We start from the raw sequence: 19,916 nt of genomic DNA on the forward strand, positions 1-19,916 counted from the left end.
TAAGGAAATCAGTCAATTTAAATAAATTCATTAGGTCCTAGTCTATAGATTTCACATGACTGGGAACATCGATATGCATCAGATGGTCAAGGATACCTTGGAAAAAACGTAGTGTCGTTTAGATGAATGGCACGACAATGGGCCTCAGGATAGCTTATGCCTGCCCATACCATAACCCCAATGCCACTCTGTTCACAATGTTGACACTACCAGGACGAGGGAAGTTAACCGGAAATAACCACGTCGCCTGGGTACCACCAACATGTTCCTGACCAGTGAACTTGACAAACAAGCCAGTTACAGCTCTTTTTGTGGTAAGCAGCAACAATCGAATTAAAACAAGCCTAAGAATTATATTATATTCCTTACTGTGAAGGAGAAGAACACATCCTATGCCCCTTTCCTGAGTTTAAGCAGCTCTCGAGGGGAGGTCAGCTATTGGTCTCAGTTAAAGGCCTTTGCTGGAGGTGTGCCACCCATGCAACACCTTCAAGGAGTTACACCTCACCGTGCTACATGAGGTCATACTGCAAGAGCACAGGAACGTCCTTATGGTCAGCACAAACACAGCCGAGACGGGGGTCCTATACCTTGACCGCCCAAACCGCTCACCACAAGTGACATTAAAAGTGGTCACTCATCCTACATCATGGTGAGGAGGCGATGGAGACATTCTTGATGACATCTCTGAACGATCCATTCTCCCTGCTGCTGCCTACTGCCTTGGGTTACAGTAGAGGGTGAACCAGAGGTACTGAGCCTTTGAACTATACATCAAGATGTACGCCAAGTAAGCTGAACTTCTGCGTCATTCACCATATACCCTGAAGGAGACTGTTGCATCAAGTCCAAAATGCTTTCACAACAGGCAGTCTCAGCCTGGCCGAGCACACCTCCCCCTGACATTCTTCAGAGGAGGAACCCACATCTGAAGGCCTTGCCGCTTCCACAGATCCACAGGGCACAGCCTCTATTGCTCATAGGGTCTTACCATCCACCTCTTCTGGTTCCCATCAATCCAGTCCATATTGGCCCTCTGGGAGGCCCTGTCACTGTCCAGCGTGGTTGGGTTGTGCAGTACCCGGCAAGCCTGATTCCACACACATATGTCCAGCAATGCCTATTCTCTACCATTGTTTCCCCTGCCACTGAACTCCTGATGAATGTAGAAAAGAATCTTGGTGGATATGCAAAGCCCCTACTCAGGGCCCCCAAGAGCCCACAGCTTCATGCTACAAAACGAGCAGTGATGCCTTCCATTCGTGGCACTGAGCGTCGGTTGCTAAGGAATCTGAGGCTGGCTGAAGTCCACCATCAGGAGATCTAAAAGCTGGTAACCTCAGGCTATGTCACCAAACTCACTCCTGATGTTGAGGAAGGATCCCCGGAATTCTGGTACCTGCTACACCACCTTGTTGAGCAACACACCGGCAAATGCAGACTAGTGTTCAACTGCTCCTATCAGCACATCAGTCACATCCTGAACGAATGCCTCCTACCAGGACCAACACTTGGCCCTTCCCTGCTCTGAATGCTCCTCAGGTTTGAGCAACACACAGTGGCTATAAGCAGCTATGTCAAAGGCATGTTGCACTAGGTGTGCCTTCTTCCCTCTGACAAGTCACTCCTCAGGTTCATTTGGAGGGATTTGGACTGAAAAGCAGAGCCCAGCACCTATGAATGGCAGGTCCAACCCTTCGGAACGACGTGTTGTCCTTGCTTTGACATCTATGCCCTCCATAATCCATGATGGCAACACTTATGTTTAGGAGTCGTGCAACCCTTCTACGTGGACAACTGTCTCAAGTCAACCCACGGAGACAGAGGGAAAGTCATTGGCGGACAGGCTGTACTGCTGCCTCTTCGTCGGGGGGTTTCGAGTTCAGGCAATGGGCCAGTAACAAACCCTCTTTTGTGGAATACCTTCCTCCAGAAGCGAGGTCTGAGAGCAGTGTGCTATGGCTCTCTTAGACCACCATCGATCCACAAGAACCAACTCTGGGACTGCGCAAGAGCTGTCAGCCAGACATCCTCGGCTACAAACAACGAGCTGTCCAAAGGGAAGATAAACCAACTCTGAGGGTCATTTACACAATACTGGCCAGCTAATATGATCCCTTAGGCAACATAATCCCTTTCACAACCCAGGCAAAGGTTCTTGTACAGGACTTCTGGCGCAGCATGATGGGCTGGGAAGACCCCATACAGCCTGACTTCCTAATGGACAGAAGGCAGACATGGGAAAATGCCCTGATGCTATGTGCCCCTACGGGCAGACAACCAGATGGTAGAATGTGAACTGCACACTTTCTGTGACTCGTCAGAGTGAGTTTATGGGACTGTAGTTTCTCTCTGTACCCAGGACTCCCAAGGCTCATCTGTCTCCAGTCATCTCACTCTCTCACCTGAGTTCAACCTGGCTCCTGGTGAAGAGTTCCCTCCAAGGCCCCTTTCTGTGATGTGAAGGCCAATTCCACCTTATCCTCCAGTGACGGGGGTCAGATCTTCAGTGTTTCCGACAGATGGCAAACCATACCTCCTTCCTCCAATTGCCATTCAGGCAGTCACCCTTCTCCAGAACCACCACTTGGTGCTCTATGGGGTGACAGTACCACTCCCATTCATCATCCTCCTGCCTGATCAGAACCAGTCACTCCGAACTTGCTCCTCGTGAGGTGGCACGACAGCTCGCTGCCTCAAGCTATCTATACTGACAGTAGCCAAGTCCTGGCTGAACACTTCTGGAAAACATCAGAATTTACCTCAGACCGGTAGCCTGTATGATTCCCTTGCCTGAGATCAAGGATGACCCAGATTAAACCAGGCTGCTTGAAGACTTTCAGCAGCAAGAGCACTTTTGGGAGCAGCTGTTTAAAAAAAAAAGTTAACAAAAAAGTGAAATTCAAAAGGAGAATTAATTCTAACTTTTAATTGCTGGCACCCCTGAGCCATGGAGATGTACAGAGATCCCAATGTATCAGTCTTCAATGGTGTTGTCCATGTTATACAGGCTTTTGGGCACTAGAGACCTCGATCCTCTGAGCGTACCTGCAACATATTCACTAGATAAATACTTTAGTTTTTTTAGTTCTGTGCCAAACAATCCGAAAGGGTTCCAGATGCACATCATCTCTCAGAGCAGTCATTTCTCAGGGTGTCTAGGCGACTAGGCACACCCAAGAAAAGCAGGCAGTGACCAGGCACCAAAGAGCAATGAAACAGGGTTTCAACAAGGCACACAGGGTGAAGAAGTCAATCATCCAAGTGTCAGACTGGGTCTGAGCCAGACGGCCTCAGCGGTGCAACAGAATGGCCTCATTCTGATCGGACCCATTGCAGGTCAGTCGACAACTGGGGCTAGCCACCTTCATGCTGAGAAATGGATCACGCTGGTACACCAGCCACCTCAGAAAAGTCCCTGCCCCTCAAATAATACAAATGCCCGCAAAACGGAAATAGAGGCCAGATACACCACCTGATGGACCTCCTCTACTCCTATCACCACCTGAGCCCGAGCCACTTTGAGCTCCCCAAGGGCCAGAGCCACAAAAGGTTGCGACTGAAGAACGGCCTATGCCGGCACGAACTCAACCTGCTCACCTGGAGGACTACTTAACCTCCTTTCATCCGTATGCTCTGTTAGGTGTTTTAGCCAACCTCCAGATTAAATGGACTGAACTGTCTAGTTTGAAGACTCTTTGTTTACATCTTCTGTTCAAGGGCTAATGTTTCTTTCTTACAGGTGCAGTTGAAGTAGAATGTTTACATACACCTCAGCAAATACATTTAAACTCAGTTTTTCACAATTCCTGACATTAAACCTAGTAAATATTCAGTTAGTTAGGATCACCACTTTATTTTAAGAATGTGAAATGTCAAAATAATAGTAGAGTGATTCTACACATGCATTGCTTGCTGTTTGGAGTTTAGGCTGGGTTTATGTAAATGGTTTGAGATATCAGCTGATCTAAGAAGGGCTATATAAATACATTTGATTTGATTTATTTCAGCTTTTATGTCTTTCATCACATTCCCAGTGGGTCAGAAGTTTATATACACTCAATTAGTATTTGGTAGCATTGAGATGTTGCTTCAATTTAGCCACATCATTTTATTCCTCGTGATGCCATCTATTTTGTGAAGAGCACCAGTCCCCCCTGCAGCAAAGCAATCCCACAACATGTTGCTGCCACCCCTGTGCTTCACAGTTGGGATGGTGTTCTTTGGCTTGCAAGCGTTCCCCTTTTTCCTCCAAACATAGCGATGGTCATTATGGCCAAACAGTTATATTTTTGTTTCATCAGACCAGTGGACATTTCTCCAAAAAGTTCCTAGGCCGTCATTGAAAATAAGAATTTGTTCTTAACTGACTTGCCTGGTTAAATAAAGGTAAAATAAAATGTGCAGTTGCAAACAGTAGTCTGGCTTTTTTTTATGGCGGTTTTGGAGCGATGGCTTCTTCCTTGCTGAGCGACGTTTCAGGTTATGTCGATATAGGACTCATAGTACCCTCCAAGCTCATCATTAAGCTCAAGGCCCTGTGTCTGAACCCCAGCCTTTGCAACTGGGTCCTGGACTTCCTGATGGGCCGGCCCCTCGTGGTGAAGGTAGGAAACACAACCTCCACTCCGCTGATCCTTAACACTGGGGCCCCACAAGGGTGTGTGCTCAGCCCCCTCCTGTACTCCCTGTTCACCCATGACTGCGTGGCCAAGCACGTCTCCAACTCATTAAACAAGTTTGTAGACGACACAACAGTACTTGATTCCAATGTTGACGAGACAGTCTACAGGAAGGAGGTGAGGGCTTTGGGAGTGTGGTGCCTGGAAAACAACCTCACTCAACGTCAACAAAACAAAGGAGATGATCGTGGACTTCAGGAAACAGCAGAGGGTGCACCCCCTATCTACATTGGCAGGACCGCAGTGGAAAAGGTTGGAAAGCTTCAAGTTCCTTGGAATACACATCACTGACAAACTGAAATGGACCACCCACACAGATAATGTGGTGAAGAAGGCGCAATAGCGCCTCTTCAACCTCAGGAGGCTAAAAAAATGGGCTTGTCACCAAAAACCCTCACAAGGTTTTACAGATGCACAATTGAAAGCATGCTGTCGGGCTGTATCACCGCCTGGTATGGCAACTGCACAACCCGCACCCGCCAGGCTCTCCAAAGGGTGGTGCGGTCTGCCCAATGCAAACTGGGGCGGCAGGTAGTGTAGTGGTTAGAGTGTTGGACTAGTAACCGAAAGATTGCAAGATCGAAACCCCGAGCTGACAGGGTAAAAATGTCATTCTGCCCCTGAACAAGGCAATTAACCCACTGTTCCTAGGCCGTCATTGAAAATAATAATTTGTTCTTAACTGACTTGCCTAGTTAAATAAAGTTTAAAAAAATAAAACTACCCACCCTACAGCACCCAATGTCACAGGAAAGCCAAAAGGGTAATCAAGGACATCAACCAACTGAGCCAATGCCTGTTCTCTCCGCTATCATCCCAAGGGCAAGGTCAGTACAGGTGCATCAAGGCTGGGACCGAGAAACTGAAAAACAGCTTCTATCTCAAGGACATTAGACTGTTAAACAGCCATCACTAGCACATCAGAGGCTGCTGCCTATGGGAATCACTGGCCACTTTAAGGAATGGAACACCAGTCACTTTGTTTGTTTACATATCTTGCATTAATCATCTCATATGTAAATACTGTTTTTCTATTCTATTCTACTGTATCTTAGTTTATTCCGTTCTGACATCGCTCGTCCATACAATTGAAGTCGGAAGTTTACATGCACTTAGATTGGAGTCATTAAAACTCATTTTTCAACCACTCCACAAATTTCTTGTGAACAAACTATAGTTTTGGCAAGTCAGTTCGGACATCTACTTTGTGCATGACACAAGTTATTTCCCAAAAATTATTTACATACATATTATTTCACTGTATCACAATTCCAGTGGATCAGAACTTTACATCCACTAAGTTTACTGTGACTTTAAACAGCTTGGAAAATTCCAGAAAATTATGTAATGGCTTTAGAAGCTTCTGATAGGCTAATTGACGTAATTTGAGTCAATTGGAGATGTACCTGTGGATGTGTTTCAAGGCCTACCTTCAAACTCAGTGCCTCTTTGCTAGACATAATGGGAAAATCAAAAGAAATCAGCCAAGACCTCAAAAAAATAATTGTAGAATTCCACAAGTCGGGTTCATCCTTGGGAGCAATTTCCAAATGCCTGAAGGTACCACGTTCATCTGTACAAACAATAGTACGCAAGTATAAACACCATGGGACCACGCAGCCGTCATACCTCTCAGGAAGGAGAAGCGTTCTGTCTCCTAGAGATGAACGTACTTTGGGGCGAAATGTGCAAATCAGTCCCAGAACAGCAAAGGACCATGTGAAGATGCTGGAGGAAACAGGTACAAAAGTATCTATATCCACAGTAAAACGAGTCCTATATCGGCATAACCTGAAAGGTCGCTCAGCAAGCATGAAGCCACTGCTCCAAAACCACCATAAAAAAGCCAGCCTACGGTTTGCAACTGCACATGGGGACAAAGATCATGCTTTTTGGAGAAATGTCCTCTGGTCTGATGAAACAAAAATAGAACTGTTTGGCCATAATGACCATCGTTATGTTTGGAGAAAAAAGAGGGAGGCTTGCAAGCCGAAGCACACCATCCCAACCGTGAAGTACGGGTGTGGCAGCATCATGTTGTGGGGTGCTGTGCTGCAGGAGGGACTGGTGCACTTCACAAAATAGATGGCATCATGAGGGTGAAAAATGATGTGGATATATTGAAGTAACATCTCAAGACATCAGTCAGGTTGCAAATGGGCAAGCATACTTCCAAAGTTGTGGCAAAATGGCTTAAGGACAATAAAGTCAAGGTATTGGAATGGCCATCACAAAGCCCTGACCTCATTCCTATAGAAAATGTTGTGGGCAGAACTGAAAAAGCGTGTGTGAGCAAGGAGGCCTACAAAACAGACTCAGTTACACCAGCTCTGTCAGGAGGAATGGGCCAAAATTCACCCAACTTATTGTGGGAAGCTTGTGGAAGGCTACCAGAAACTTGACCCAAGTTAAACAATTTAAAGGCAATGCTACCAAATACTAATTCAGTGTATGTAAACTTCTGACCCACTGGGAATTTTAATTTTACCTTTATTTAACCAGGCAAGTCAGTTAAGAACAAATTCTTATTTCCAATGATGGCCTGGGAACAGTGGGTTAACTGCCTGTTCAGGGGCAGAATGACAGATTTGTACCTTGTCAGCTCGGGGGTTTGAACTCGCAACCTTCCGGTTACTAGTCCAACGCTCTAACCACTAGGCTACCCTGCCGCCCCTAAATGTAATGAAAGAAATAAAAACGGAAATAAATAATTCTCTCTACTATTATTCAGACATTTCAAATTCTTAAAATAAAGTGGTGATCCTAACTGACCTAAAACAGGGATTTGTACTCGGATTAAATATCAGGAATTGTGAAAAACTGAGTTTAAATGTATTTGGCTAAGGTGTATGTGTGTGATTCTGCAACTTCGGGCACTTTGTCCAGGCAAGCATTCAGAAATGAAAATGTATTGAAACACTATTTTACCAGTATTATAATCATCTTTGATTTGTCTTTGATTTGATATATCAGAAATAATATCTGATAATGGCTGCGATCGTACTATTCAGGAATGGATATATTTGTCATTTTTCTCAGACAGCCATAGACAAATAGTCAGTTCCATCACATCATTAAACATCCATTTTAGTTAAATGAATTATCATACAATTATTTTATAACACATTTCTTATACATTTGTACTTTAACTTGCATTAAATATTATTTTTAAAGGTATTCCTAAAATGAATAATTCAACACAATGCTTGAATGTATAAACTTGCCTTTGTGTGACAGCTGAAAAGATTTATAAAAAAATAAGATATTTCCACCCAACCTTTTTGTGAGATGATAACAACCATGTGATTTCCCTATCTAAAACAAATCAATCAATGTAAATTATACATAATATACTAGTGTAACCGATGTGAAATGGCTCGCTAGTTAGCGGGGTGCGCGCTAATAGCATTTCAATTGGTGACGCCACTCGCTCTGAGACCTTGAAGTAGTTGTTCCCTTTGCTCTGCAAGGGCCACGGCTTTTGTGAAGCGATGGGTAACGATGCTTCGAGGGTGGCTGTTGTCGGTGTGTGCAGAGGGTCCCTGGTTCGATCCCAGGTAGGGACGAGGAGAAGGACGGAAGCTATACTGTTACACTAATTTACCTAAAAATATAGGTGTGGTGGAAATGACATCTATGTAAAAAACAACAACTTGAAAACAATATTTTATTGCAAACATTTTGAACAACAACCATTGTAGAACATTGAATTAACTTAATTCATTAAAATTATCATTTAATTAAGAAAAAGTAAGATTCCAAAAGTGGGCAGAGCTCAAGGAAGTAGGCCAGTGTTTTTGAGAGATGAACCCATATTGTAGAGGGGTCATCTGCAAAGAAGAGCTCAGTGAGCAAAGTGAAACGGTATCATTTGTGGTATGTCCAACACAGGTGTGGAGGGTCACCTGCATGTGAGAATCACCAAAGTGAACTGCCTGGATTTCACTGGTGTATTTACACAGGTAGTTCTCTCAGTGGCACAACTTTGGTTTAAGAAGTGGGGGGAGGGGGATAATTATTAGAATTTGATTTATCCAGTCGGATAAACACTCCAAACAGCCTACCTGCTCGGAGGTGTCTGCATGGTCCTAAAGCACACCGTTGCCTCATTTTGTATCACATTCAAATGATAAAACTGGAGGGGATGAAAATGTAATTTCAGAATGTGAGGGGGACATGCCCCCGCACCCATCCCTAGTGAAAGTTGCACCCCTGAGTTCTTTGCAAAGTCAATATCCACGATGATCTCCTCTTTCCGCAGATTCTCTTTTAATTCTGTTTGGAGTATTGGTGTTGAATGTTGTACATGTGTTTCCCCAACTTCTCTGTCAATCCTTTGGAGAAGTCCTCCAGTAGAAAATGCAGTGTGTACATACTTTTCCATGTTTCCCTCTTTGTTTTTCCTTCTCTCTCTCTTCAGCATTACTTTTCCACTCAAACCACCATGTCTGCTCACCAGCATCAAAGTCAGATGTTTAAGCTCTTTGGCTTAGCAAAGGGAGAACTCTGTGTACATGCAATCTTTATTCAGGTTCTCACAGCACAAAGACTCAATAAGGTTTGATTTTTGCTGCAGCGGATCACTTTGTGATGCTGTAGTTTGTCCACCATGAACTGGAGGTTGGCGTGGGTTTTGCAGAGGCATGTGTCCCTATCCTGGACTGTTGGCTTGACAACCCAAAAATACATATTTTAACGAATTCATAGTAGGACATTTTAATCTCTAAATATTCCCTTTTAAAATCCTGATAATGGTTCTGAAATGTGCAATTCAAGAAGCACTTCTGCTTTTTTTTTCTTGTTTCTTGTTAGTGTGTCCTTTTTCCCTGTTGTTGCTCTACTGTTGACATCATGTTCATAGAATCTAGTGATTTCCTCTTCTGTGGCTGTGCTAATTATGTTACACTGCATTTTCCTGGAGTATTGAAGACTTGATGGCCTGATTTCATTTGCCCTCATTGCTTTTACTGAAAATCCAAATTTTCTGTTTGCAGCTTTGGCCAGGCCATACTTTCTCAGGATGTTGCCTCTGAGAATTTTTGAAGCCACTTGTTTGTCCTTGGCACTTGCGCATTATTTTATACTTTTGCTTTAACTCTGCAATGATGGCATTTTGAAACAATAATCCTTCTCAAGTTCTTCGAGGTTCCCTTCAATTTCTGTTTTGTCTTTGGGGAATGTCTATCCATTTTCTTCATTAGTTGATCATACCTTTTTTTGTATTTCTCAGTTTTCCGTTAAGTTTTTATCAAGTTTGACATTTGTCATGCAAAGATCTCTATGTTTTTCAGCGACCTCTTCCAACCTTTTTCCTTCTAGCAAGTATTAGACTTCTCATTCCTGTTGCAGATGAGGACGGGGTATCAGGGCAGGTAAGTTAGGGGCAGGTATGATGGCCTCTTTTTCTGGCTGCAAGTCATCTGGTGACTAAGGTGTTTTGATGCCTGATAGGTAGGTCTCCATTGCAACTGCTCTCTTTAAAGTCCGTCTTCTATTCCGTTGGTTACATTTCCATCTCTTGCTTCTTTGTTCTCGCTTTGTAAGCTCAGAGATAGAAATCACTTCTCCCTTCAATTTTTTCTTCCAGTATCTCTACCTGTCTTTTTGCAGATGTTCCTGGTATCATATAGGATCATTTAAAATTGTGTTTCTATGTCTGTGACCTCTATGCTGTTTTTTTGTGGCATCTTCTTAAAACAAAGAAATACTACTTATGTTTTCCAATTGTTCACACCTTGGATCATTTTCTAGATTTAAGTAATTTAAAACATTATTAAATAAGCCTAAAGTAATAACAATGCATTTTTGTCATTTCCACCATGTTCTGACATTTCCATCACAGTTAAGTTTGTGATGGAAATGATGCTTTTGCTGTTTTTGGAGAAAAATGAGACTGCTTAGCATGCTTTGGCCAGTATTACAAGCTAGCATATGGTTTACACTAAATACATCAAATATATTAAAGAAATTGTAGCCTGTTTGGAAAAGACTGACAAAAATATTCTCTACACAAGCAATATTTACCTAGATTTTTCTTTAACTTCTGGACATCACATCTGGAACAACTGTCCCCTGTAGCCATGTTCTTCAGTGTCACTATGTTTCCATGGTAACTAAATTAACATTCCTCTTGACAACCTTAGAGGAATTTGCCCTCAGTGGTGGAAATGACACCACTACCAATGGACAGGTATATTTTGTGTAAATAACAATATAATGGGCATACTCACAATAAATATTGATATAGATTTGATTTAATTATCTAGAATAATTACACGATGTAATGTTCTCATATAGAAGCTCAGTCTGTCAGGGACAAGGGCAAAACAGTGAAATTGAGGTATAAAATGCATCTGAAAAGTAGCTAAAATACTTGATAGAGATGTTGAAAAAAAAATATGGGGTGATTGTAGTGTGAACTTAACAAAGAATAAAAACATTTTTATAAAACCCCAAAATTGACTGAGGACATAGAAGTTCCCGTAGTTGCAGAATTACCCATGTAAACTTCTGACTTCAACTGTATGTATATAGTCTTAATTCATTCCTACATAGATGTGTGTATTGGGTATATATTGTGTAATTTGTTAGATATTACTGCACTGTCGGAGCTAGAGGAATAAGCATTTCCCTCCCTACACCCGCAATAACATCTGCTAACCACGTATGTGACCAATACAATTTTCAGAAATACAGCCAGTACCAGCTCTATCTCTGTATTTCGTAGATTATAAATCTGGAAAACTAAATCTTACTGACATAAAAAATATTTTGGAACTATAATATTAACAAATGGACAAATGGGAGGAATTTTCCTTTAAGTTTAAATACTAGGTGAAGAGATGACTAACCGCCTCTTCATGAAGGGAATGCAAACATTTCTGACAATTGCATTGATCACATCTGAAGCGAGGACCAATAGACCTACTCTTCCATTCATTTATAAAAAAATGGAGGTACATTTCTCTGCCAGACATGACCTGACAAGCCTCACAGGCACTCACCCTCACAGCTCCTAAATCATTTCCTCACATCTGCAGAAAAACTAACATGTCACATGGCCAGCTGAGAGTGACTCTTTTCAATGGAAACAAAGAAATGTGTCATAATGAGTGGAAAAAGTACAAGAATACCAGCATATTCTTTGGACAGTGATTCATGTAATGAATCAGTGACTGATTATTAGTGTGAAGGGAAAGAACGGGGTTTAAACTTCCTTCATGTTAATCTCAATGGTGAGATAAAATCACCAGTATGATATTAAATACCTGTAAACAAAAACAAAAAAACTAAGCCTAATTGATTACAGCTGCATATTTAAAATCATAAGAGTTATATAATCTTCTTGCCAAGTATATGTTAAAGGTATCCCTGAACACAAGCAATCATGCAACCACAGTAAACCAGACACAGCTTGTGTTTGCGGACAGGATTCTTCTTTACACACATTCCTCAAGCTTCAGCAAGCATATTAAAATCAACCTTTGGAATTTGGTAAAGCAGAAATATGGGCATAGTAACCACCACTGGCAGAAATAGGGAGTACCACAAACATAGTAAAGTAGGGCTACATTTTCTCAATCCACAGCAGCCAGGGGACTGCTTTAATACAGTTAAAGAGCATCTTCACAACCAATGTAAGGAATACAAATTCATGCCAAAGTAATTTTTTATTGTAATACCAAGAAAATGTTAATCTATACAATTGCTAGAAAGTAAACATTCATAGACAGGTTAAAACCATCAGATGGAAACAAACCTTAATGAAGGAAACTGATATGTCACTTAACTACTAAAAATAAATGTTGGCAATTGCATTTAACTACATAAATACATCTTTCTGGAGCATAGTATCCACTTTATCTTTGTTACAGTCAACACTTAAGTTACACCTCAAGGGTTGTAACTACAGTACATTCAATAATTTACCATGTCCCGCCATTTGTTTCCATACATTGAGCATTCAGTGAAAAGAATGCACACAAAAAACTGAATTTAACTTGTGGTATGTATTCCATTTTTCAGGTTTAAACATATCAACAATTCCAACATTTGAAACAGACCAGCATCCTTTGTCACAAAGTAACTATGAGATTTCCATATTCCCCCCCCCCTTCTATGTAAAGTGTGTAGTCATGATAGAATACTTTTCTTAAATCAAAATAAGATTCATACATGATCAAAACCCTATCCCCTTGATCGATGCATGACTTTATTTTAAATACAGTTTATACATTTCCTGTCCCATTGGATGATTGAAACGAGAGCTGTGTCACTAGAGCACAGACTCATAAACAGGATTCTAGAGGGCATCCATCCCCCAGATGTCTGACTACTTCCTCTGTATAGAAGGGAACCAGGATACTTGGGAGTGTCAAAGTGCTGTTGCTTGATTGTAATTTCCTTTTACCACCTCCCCATCTTTTGTGGTTTTCCTCGTATTGAGTCACATCAGGAGACATGATGATAAGGCTCAATACAAATGTGCATGCATATCAAGCTTTCTTATCAGTCCCCTTTCCATAGCCCAAACACACTGTAGCTATACTCCGTCATTACAAAACTTTCACTCACAATCAGATGCTACAGTTCGCCTGATTTAACAGTTTAGATACTTTGATATGATATTAATAGTAAAATGTGGATTTTGATGAATAGTGGTACTTAGATTTGCACAATAATCAGTGAGGAAAAGGTGACATTTGCTTGAAGAGCAAAGGACGACTGACGTCTTGTGCTCAGATAATCCGTTTTTTTTGTTCATAAAAGCCATGCTACATCATCCACCTTTCCCACCAAATAGCTGAGAAAATGGAGAAGTGAGTCATTGAGCATGTGTGTATTTTTATCAGCCTTTGGGGGGCGCTCCGGCTAGTCGTTAAAGTGGATGACCACATATCAAAATGTACAACATAACCGTGACTCCATTTTGTTAACGACATTCAGTCCTTAGTGTTACTTGGTTGGAGAGCAGGCAGGGATTAGCTAGACAATGCCTTGTTTGTTGTTGACTTCGGAGACAGCCGGTGGCACCTGAATTGGGGAGGGCGGGCTCATATAAAAGGCTGTAACAGCATGAATGGAATGGTATTCAACACATGGTTTCCATGTGTTTGATGCCATTCCATACACTATTCCAGCCATTAATATGATCCATCCTCCCCTCAGCAGTCTCCTGTAGTTGACGAATTCACACATTTCATTTTTGCAGTTTTGTAGACGTTTCATATTTAGTCCAGCTCCAATCTTGGTCCTACAAAGACAAACCAAGAGATTATGACACAAAGCTACATTGAGGTCAGGTTTCAAGGTTGTTGCTGTAGAATGGCGTTTGGGTTGTGGTTTAGATATTAATCTCCGTTCCCTCCAGCAAGGCAGCCAACCTCCCATTTACATTTGAGTAACTTAGCAGACACTCTTATCCAGAGCGACTTGTAAGGTTAAGTGCCTTGCTCAAGGCAGATTTAGCACTTAGTCGGCTCACGGATTTGGTTATTGGCCCAACTTAACCGCTAGGCTACCTCCCCAGACTTGTTTTAAATGGATCAGAGTCTAAATTCAAACTCAAGTTAGCCTTAAGGTAATGTTCTACACTTAACAAGGTCAGATAAGAGACATCCTGAAGGCCAAATGAGAAGGAACGAACTCAGAACCTCATCACGCTCCTGACCTGGGATACTTAATCCCACCCTTATAGGGAGTTGACCCACATAAAAGAGTGCTGGGTAAATGACGCACACCAGTGGTGCCAACTAAAGAAGAAAGTATGTGTTTCAGGTGTGAATCACATATTATAAAGACTTAAAGGGGGGCTGAACTTTCTGATTTGGGCTTTTGTCACAATTTAAATGCGACAATATTTTAATGTTGCACATCTTTTAGTTGTCTCAAATGCTTTAAATATTTGTATATGAATTTCTACAATTGATTTGGTTTGACAGTTTTAAGTAATTGAAATTTGAAGCTATTGAAATTGTCCCAATATTTTATTCCTTGTGTAATTAACTGATGATCCCTAACTAGCCCCATAGGGATATCGAATGTCAAACCAAACTAACCATTACTACACGGGTCACATGCAGCTGCGCTGCGATTGATGATTACTTGGTTGCTGCCAGCTGAGGGCAGGATTGAAATATAAACCCAACCCAAGGAAAACTTACGGTACCCTTTATTATGTTACATCACATTTTTTTGCCATATTCTCGCAAATCTCCATTTTTTATTAGACTAACTTTATGACCCTAATTATCCTATTTACACTTTGTAGTAAATTTTGACACTAGAATAAAATGTTTGACTCTTTATCGATGCCATTTTCAAAACAGAAGTAGATTTTTAGCGCCAGTCTCTCTAACACACTGAAGAAAATGTGGTGAAGTGCAACAGTGAAATATAAGACACTGCATTGACAGCATAGCAGAAAACAGGATTCCGTTACAAGTCTAGCTAGCTTTGAGAATATGGCCTAACTTACCACTACGCTTTTGGACTGCTCGTCAGCAGCTTCTTGCATCAGGCTGGTCAGCTGACTGAGGTACTTCTGGTTCTCCTGAAGCAGTCGTGGGGCAGCATCACTGGAAGGGAGAGAGAAAGAGAGAGGCAGAATAAGTCACAATGTACGAAGGACATACTTTTTGGTCTGCTGCTGAATGTCTGGACATTCCTTTCAATCTGCTACACAAAACAAACCCTTCCTGTCTGCTGTATTGACCAGTACCTGTCATTGGGTCCAGGTAGGGAGGTGAGTGGGTGAGGGGAGCTGATGGGCTGGGCAGACTGGGCCCACTGGGACACCTGCAGAGGGTTGGACGACTCTGGGCTGGCTGCTATCGAGTTCCTTGCAGAATTCTGAGCCTGGAAGAAGACAAATGCCATTACTCATATAGAACACGTTCACATTATGAACTAGGCTAAGTGAATTCTATAGAAAATGTACCCTTTGCTAAGTCAAGTCAAGCCCGCCCCCTTGGTGACTGTTGCAACCTCAGACATTTTCCTGGGAAGCCCAATTCTCCAAACTAGTGGAGAAAAACCCTCAATGATCTTAAACAGTATTTTTAATAAACAATGAAATTAAGCAGACTGCTTCTTGCTAATCAGGAGACCCCCTGGTATGTTGTGGTGGACTGTCATAACAATTGCTTCACAGGGTCACGGTAAAATTATGTTTTTAGGTGTGACTAGACACTGGATGGCTCTGAATAAACTGTCAGCATGCAGTCAAAGATACTAACCACTCTCGGAGCTATTTAGTGCTCTCAAATCATATAATGTTGACAATAGGTGTTATATGCATAATATAGCTTAACTATCTAATACATTTATAGAAAACAAGTTAAAAAACAAGACCTGACCAAATTCACATAGAAATGTGAGTTATAAATCTATCATTCTACTTGAAAACAAGTCTAAGAAGTGGTAGATCTGTTATGTGCGTTATATCTATGTTTCACGTTCTTAAGTTTTGTACACAAGCTTCAACCAGCTGAAACAATATTTTTGGTTATGGAAAATATATTTAGCAGTGGTTTAGATAGTATAGAGAATCATTGTACCATCTTATTTTGTCACAAATTGAAATTAGGTGTTCTATTAGTTTTACCAATGAGGAAATGGCGGAGCGATTTTTGCATAGTGCAACTTTAATGGCTAGCTAGCATTTTCAATGGAGGCAGTGCCAGTGTAGCCAGTCTAACCTGCTAGCAAACAATGGAACAAAAGTATAATTTTGGATTCGAAAAATACCCCAACAGGCTCTGCATTTTAGGGATCACAGTTGCAAGTACCCTGGTGCACTTTTAAATTATTTTGCCATTTAAACAATACATTTTTTGATGAAAAATCTGTTTGTTGCCATCATTGGCTTCCATGCGTTTAAAACTAGAGCTTGTTTGAGGCTTGTCGGACACGAGCAAGGTTAGCTCGTGTCGATCAGCAATTGGTTGCCCATAAATCTGGGACGAGGCACAGCAAAGGGTCAATTGCACATGACTTAAAATAACCCAATGCAATCTTATAGTAAGTTATATGACTTCACGATCTTATAACTAACTTTACTGAAGTTCTATAGATATAACCTCATCGTCACTCACACAGGCAATCTTCAATAGGTGCCAGAACTCTCTCTGTCTCTTAATCTGCATCTGCATCACGGTGTTGTCGGCATCCTTGATGTTCTCCAGTGTCTTCTCGATGCGCGGGAACAGGTCAATGATCTTCTGCTTGCTCAATAAGATCTTACTGCATGGGGAAACAGAAGTTAAACAGTGTTTTCCACTTGAATTAAGTAGGTTACTTTTCAATTCGTTAGTCAGAATAGTCTTCCGAGCCCTCTCCCTCTAGAAAGAACAATATGCATCTTCTAGCGATCTTTCGATAGGTCAGGCGCCTGTCAGTCAAAGTCAGCAATGACGGCGAAATACTGCTGGTTTGATGGTCTGCTGTCTGTCCCGCCTTTCGGTACCTGGTTGTATGCGTTGTGTGTGCCGTGGTTGCAGTCGAGGGAGAGAAAATGAATTTGCACGTTCCATACAATGTGAGTGAATTTGCACTTTCCATATGTGGTAACGATGAGTGGAAATCCACTTTGCCTATTGTTTTCTGGCATATTAATTTATTTTATTTTGCGTGCAGGGTCCGACATTAACGATGGCCTGGGACCAGTAAAAACATGTTGGGACAGTAACTGTTCAGCGCATTTTGAGTTTGAGTTTATTTTTATTTTTACAGGGACAGTGCACATTAATCAACGTTTCAGTAAAAGTGCCGGTTTTAGCCAGCCGGCTAATTTTCAACCGCAGTCCCTGGGCAGGTTATTAAAAACATTCCAAAACAACTGGTATTCCAGTTCAACATTTACCTACTCTGTCACAGTCTACCATTGAAAACACACAGAAAAAGCTCTCCCCTCACCCTCCATTTGGCAAATCTGACCACAACCCTCTCTTGCGCCTCAACTTTGTAAGTCACTTTGATTTTGCACCTGTGTGTTATCAGTTTCTATATGAAAATATTTAGCAAACTCCATGACAGTAGCTAAAACAAAGGGCTATAGCATCAGACAAGTAGACTGCAAATGCATGCTGGGCTGGGCATGCCCTGAGCTGATGACATGAGCACTACTTGGGAGAGCTATAGAAGCGAAATTGGAGAGGGTGAGAAGGCCAATGTTCCTGCCTTTGGGAAACTTGCTCTACGCCCCAGCCAAATTTGGCACGCTCCTCGCTCCGCTCAAATACTCTTACCAGGTCGTGTACTCAGAGCATTTGTTGACCAGCTGGAAAGTGTCTTCACTGCCATTTTAAACTTTCCCTGACTCAGTCTGTAACCATCATAGTCCCTGTGCCCAAGAACATGAAGGTCACCTGTCTAAATGACTATTGCCCCGTAGCACTCATCTGTAGCCATGAAATGCTTTGAAAGGCTGGTCATGCTCACATCAACACATTATCCAACACACCCTTGACCCACTCCAAGGGGTGCGTGCTTAGTCCCCTCCTGTACTCCCTGCTCATCCACGACTGTGTGGCCACGCACGGCTCCAACACCATCCTTAAAGTTTGCTGACGAGACAGTGGTTGACCTGATCACCAACGACGAGAAAGACTATAGGGAGGTCAGTGACCTGACAGTATGGTGCTAGGACAACATCCTCTCCCTCAACAAAACAAAGGAGCTGATTGTGGACTACAGCAAACAGAGGGCCGATCACGCCCCCATCCACATTGACCGGGCTGTAGTGGAGCGGGTCGAGAGCTTCAAGTTCCTCGGTGTCCACATCATTAATGAATTACCATGGTCCACAAACACACACCACCAGTCGTGAAGGCACAACAATGCCTCTTCCCTCTCAGGTAGCTGAAAAGGTTGGGCATGGGCCCTCAGATCCTCAAAATGTTCTACAGCTACACCATTGAAAGCATATCAACTGGCTGCATCACTACTTGGTATGGCAACTGCTTGGCATCCGACCACAAGGCGCTACAGAGGGTAATGCGTACACAGTACATCACTGGGGCTGAGCTACCTGCCACCCAGGACCACTATAGTAGGCGGTGTCAGAAGAAGGCCTGAAAAATTGTCAAAGACTCGAGCCAACCAAGTCATATTGTTCTCTCTGCCATCACATGGCAAGCAGTAACGAAGCACCAAGTCTGGAACCAACAGGACCCTGAACAGTTTTTACCCAAAGCCATAAGACTGCTAAATAGTTAGTCCAGGTAGGTATTTGGTTAACTATCTGCATTGACCCATTTTGCACTAACTCTTGACTCAGATATGCTGCCGCCGCCAACGCCGCTGCTACTATCATGTTGCCTTGTCACTTTATCCCTACCTATATGTACATACAAGGTAATTAAAGTAGATACAGTAACTCTGCACATCAACTCGGTACCCTGTGTATGTAGCCAAGTTATCGTTATTCATGATGTATTTATGGTGATGGTGGCAGATGAGTGACAATGGGCCTCAGGATCTCATCACGGTATCTCTGTGCATTCAAATTGCCATCGATGAAATGCAATTGTTTGTTGTCCGTAGCTTGCCTGCCCATACCATAATCCCACCACCACCATTGGGTTCATAACGTTGACATCAGCAAACCGCTCTCCCACATGATGCCATACACACTGTCTGCCATCTGCCCGGTAAAGTTGAAACGGGGACTTATCCGTGAAAAGCACAGTTCTCCAGTGTACCAGTGGCCATCGAAGGTGAGCATATGCCCAATGAGTTGGTTACGACGCCAAACTGCAGTCAGGTCAAGACCCTTGTGAGGATGAAAAGCACACAGATGAGCTTCCCTGAGACTGTTTTTGACAATGTGTACAGACATTTTTCATTTGTTCAAACCCACAGTTTCATCAGCTGTCCGGGTGGCTGGTTTCAGATGATCCTGCAGGTGAAGAAGCCAGATGTGGAGGTCCTGGGCTGGCATGGCCACATGTGGTCTGCGGTTGTGAGGCTGGTTGGACGTAATGCCAAATTCTCTAAAACCGCATTGGAGGCAGCTTACGCCAGAGAAATTAACATTAAATTATCTGGCAACAGCTGTGATGGACATTCCTGCAGTCTGCAGGAATGACCCCCCCCCAAAAAAGAAACTTGAGACATCTGTGGCATCCTGTTGTGTGACAAAACTGTACATTTTTTAGAGTGGCCTTTCATTGTCCCCAGCACAAGGTGCACCTGTAATGATCATGGTGTTTAATCAGCTTCTTGATATGCCAT

The 19,916-nt window shown here is 42.4% G+C and overlaps 1 protein-coding gene across 2 annotated transcripts in view; it reads right to left on the reverse strand.

Moving 5' to 3' along the window:
- Positions 1–12,333: 12,333 nt before the first annotated feature.
- The window catches only part of LOC135524022 (inhibitor of nuclear factor kappa-B kinase subunit alpha-like), a 30,199-nt gene continuing 22,616 nt past the window's right edge, over positions 12,334–19,916 (reverse strand). For both annotated transcript variants that reach the window (XM_064951140.1, XM_064951139.1), the window contains exons 19-22: positions 16,778–16,925; positions 15,403–15,539; positions 15,160–15,259; positions 12,334–13,935 (exon numbers count right to left, since the gene is read on the reverse strand). In XM_064951140.1, the coding sequence (XP_064807212.1) occupies positions 13,882–13,935; positions 15,160–15,259; positions 15,403–15,539; positions 16,778–16,925 (439 nt within the window). In that variant the 3' untranslated portion in view covers positions 12,334–13,881. The remainder of the gene's footprint in view (positions 13,936–15,159; positions 15,260–15,402; positions 15,540–16,777; positions 16,926–19,916) is intronic.

This window comes from Oncorhynchus masou, chromosome 31 (genome assembly GCF_036934945.1).
Source record: "Oncorhynchus masou masou isolate Uvic2021 chromosome 31, UVic_Omas_1.1, whole genome shotgun sequence".
Taxonomy (NCBI): Eukaryota; Metazoa; Chordata; class Actinopteri; order Salmoniformes; family Salmonidae; genus Oncorhynchus; species Oncorhynchus masou.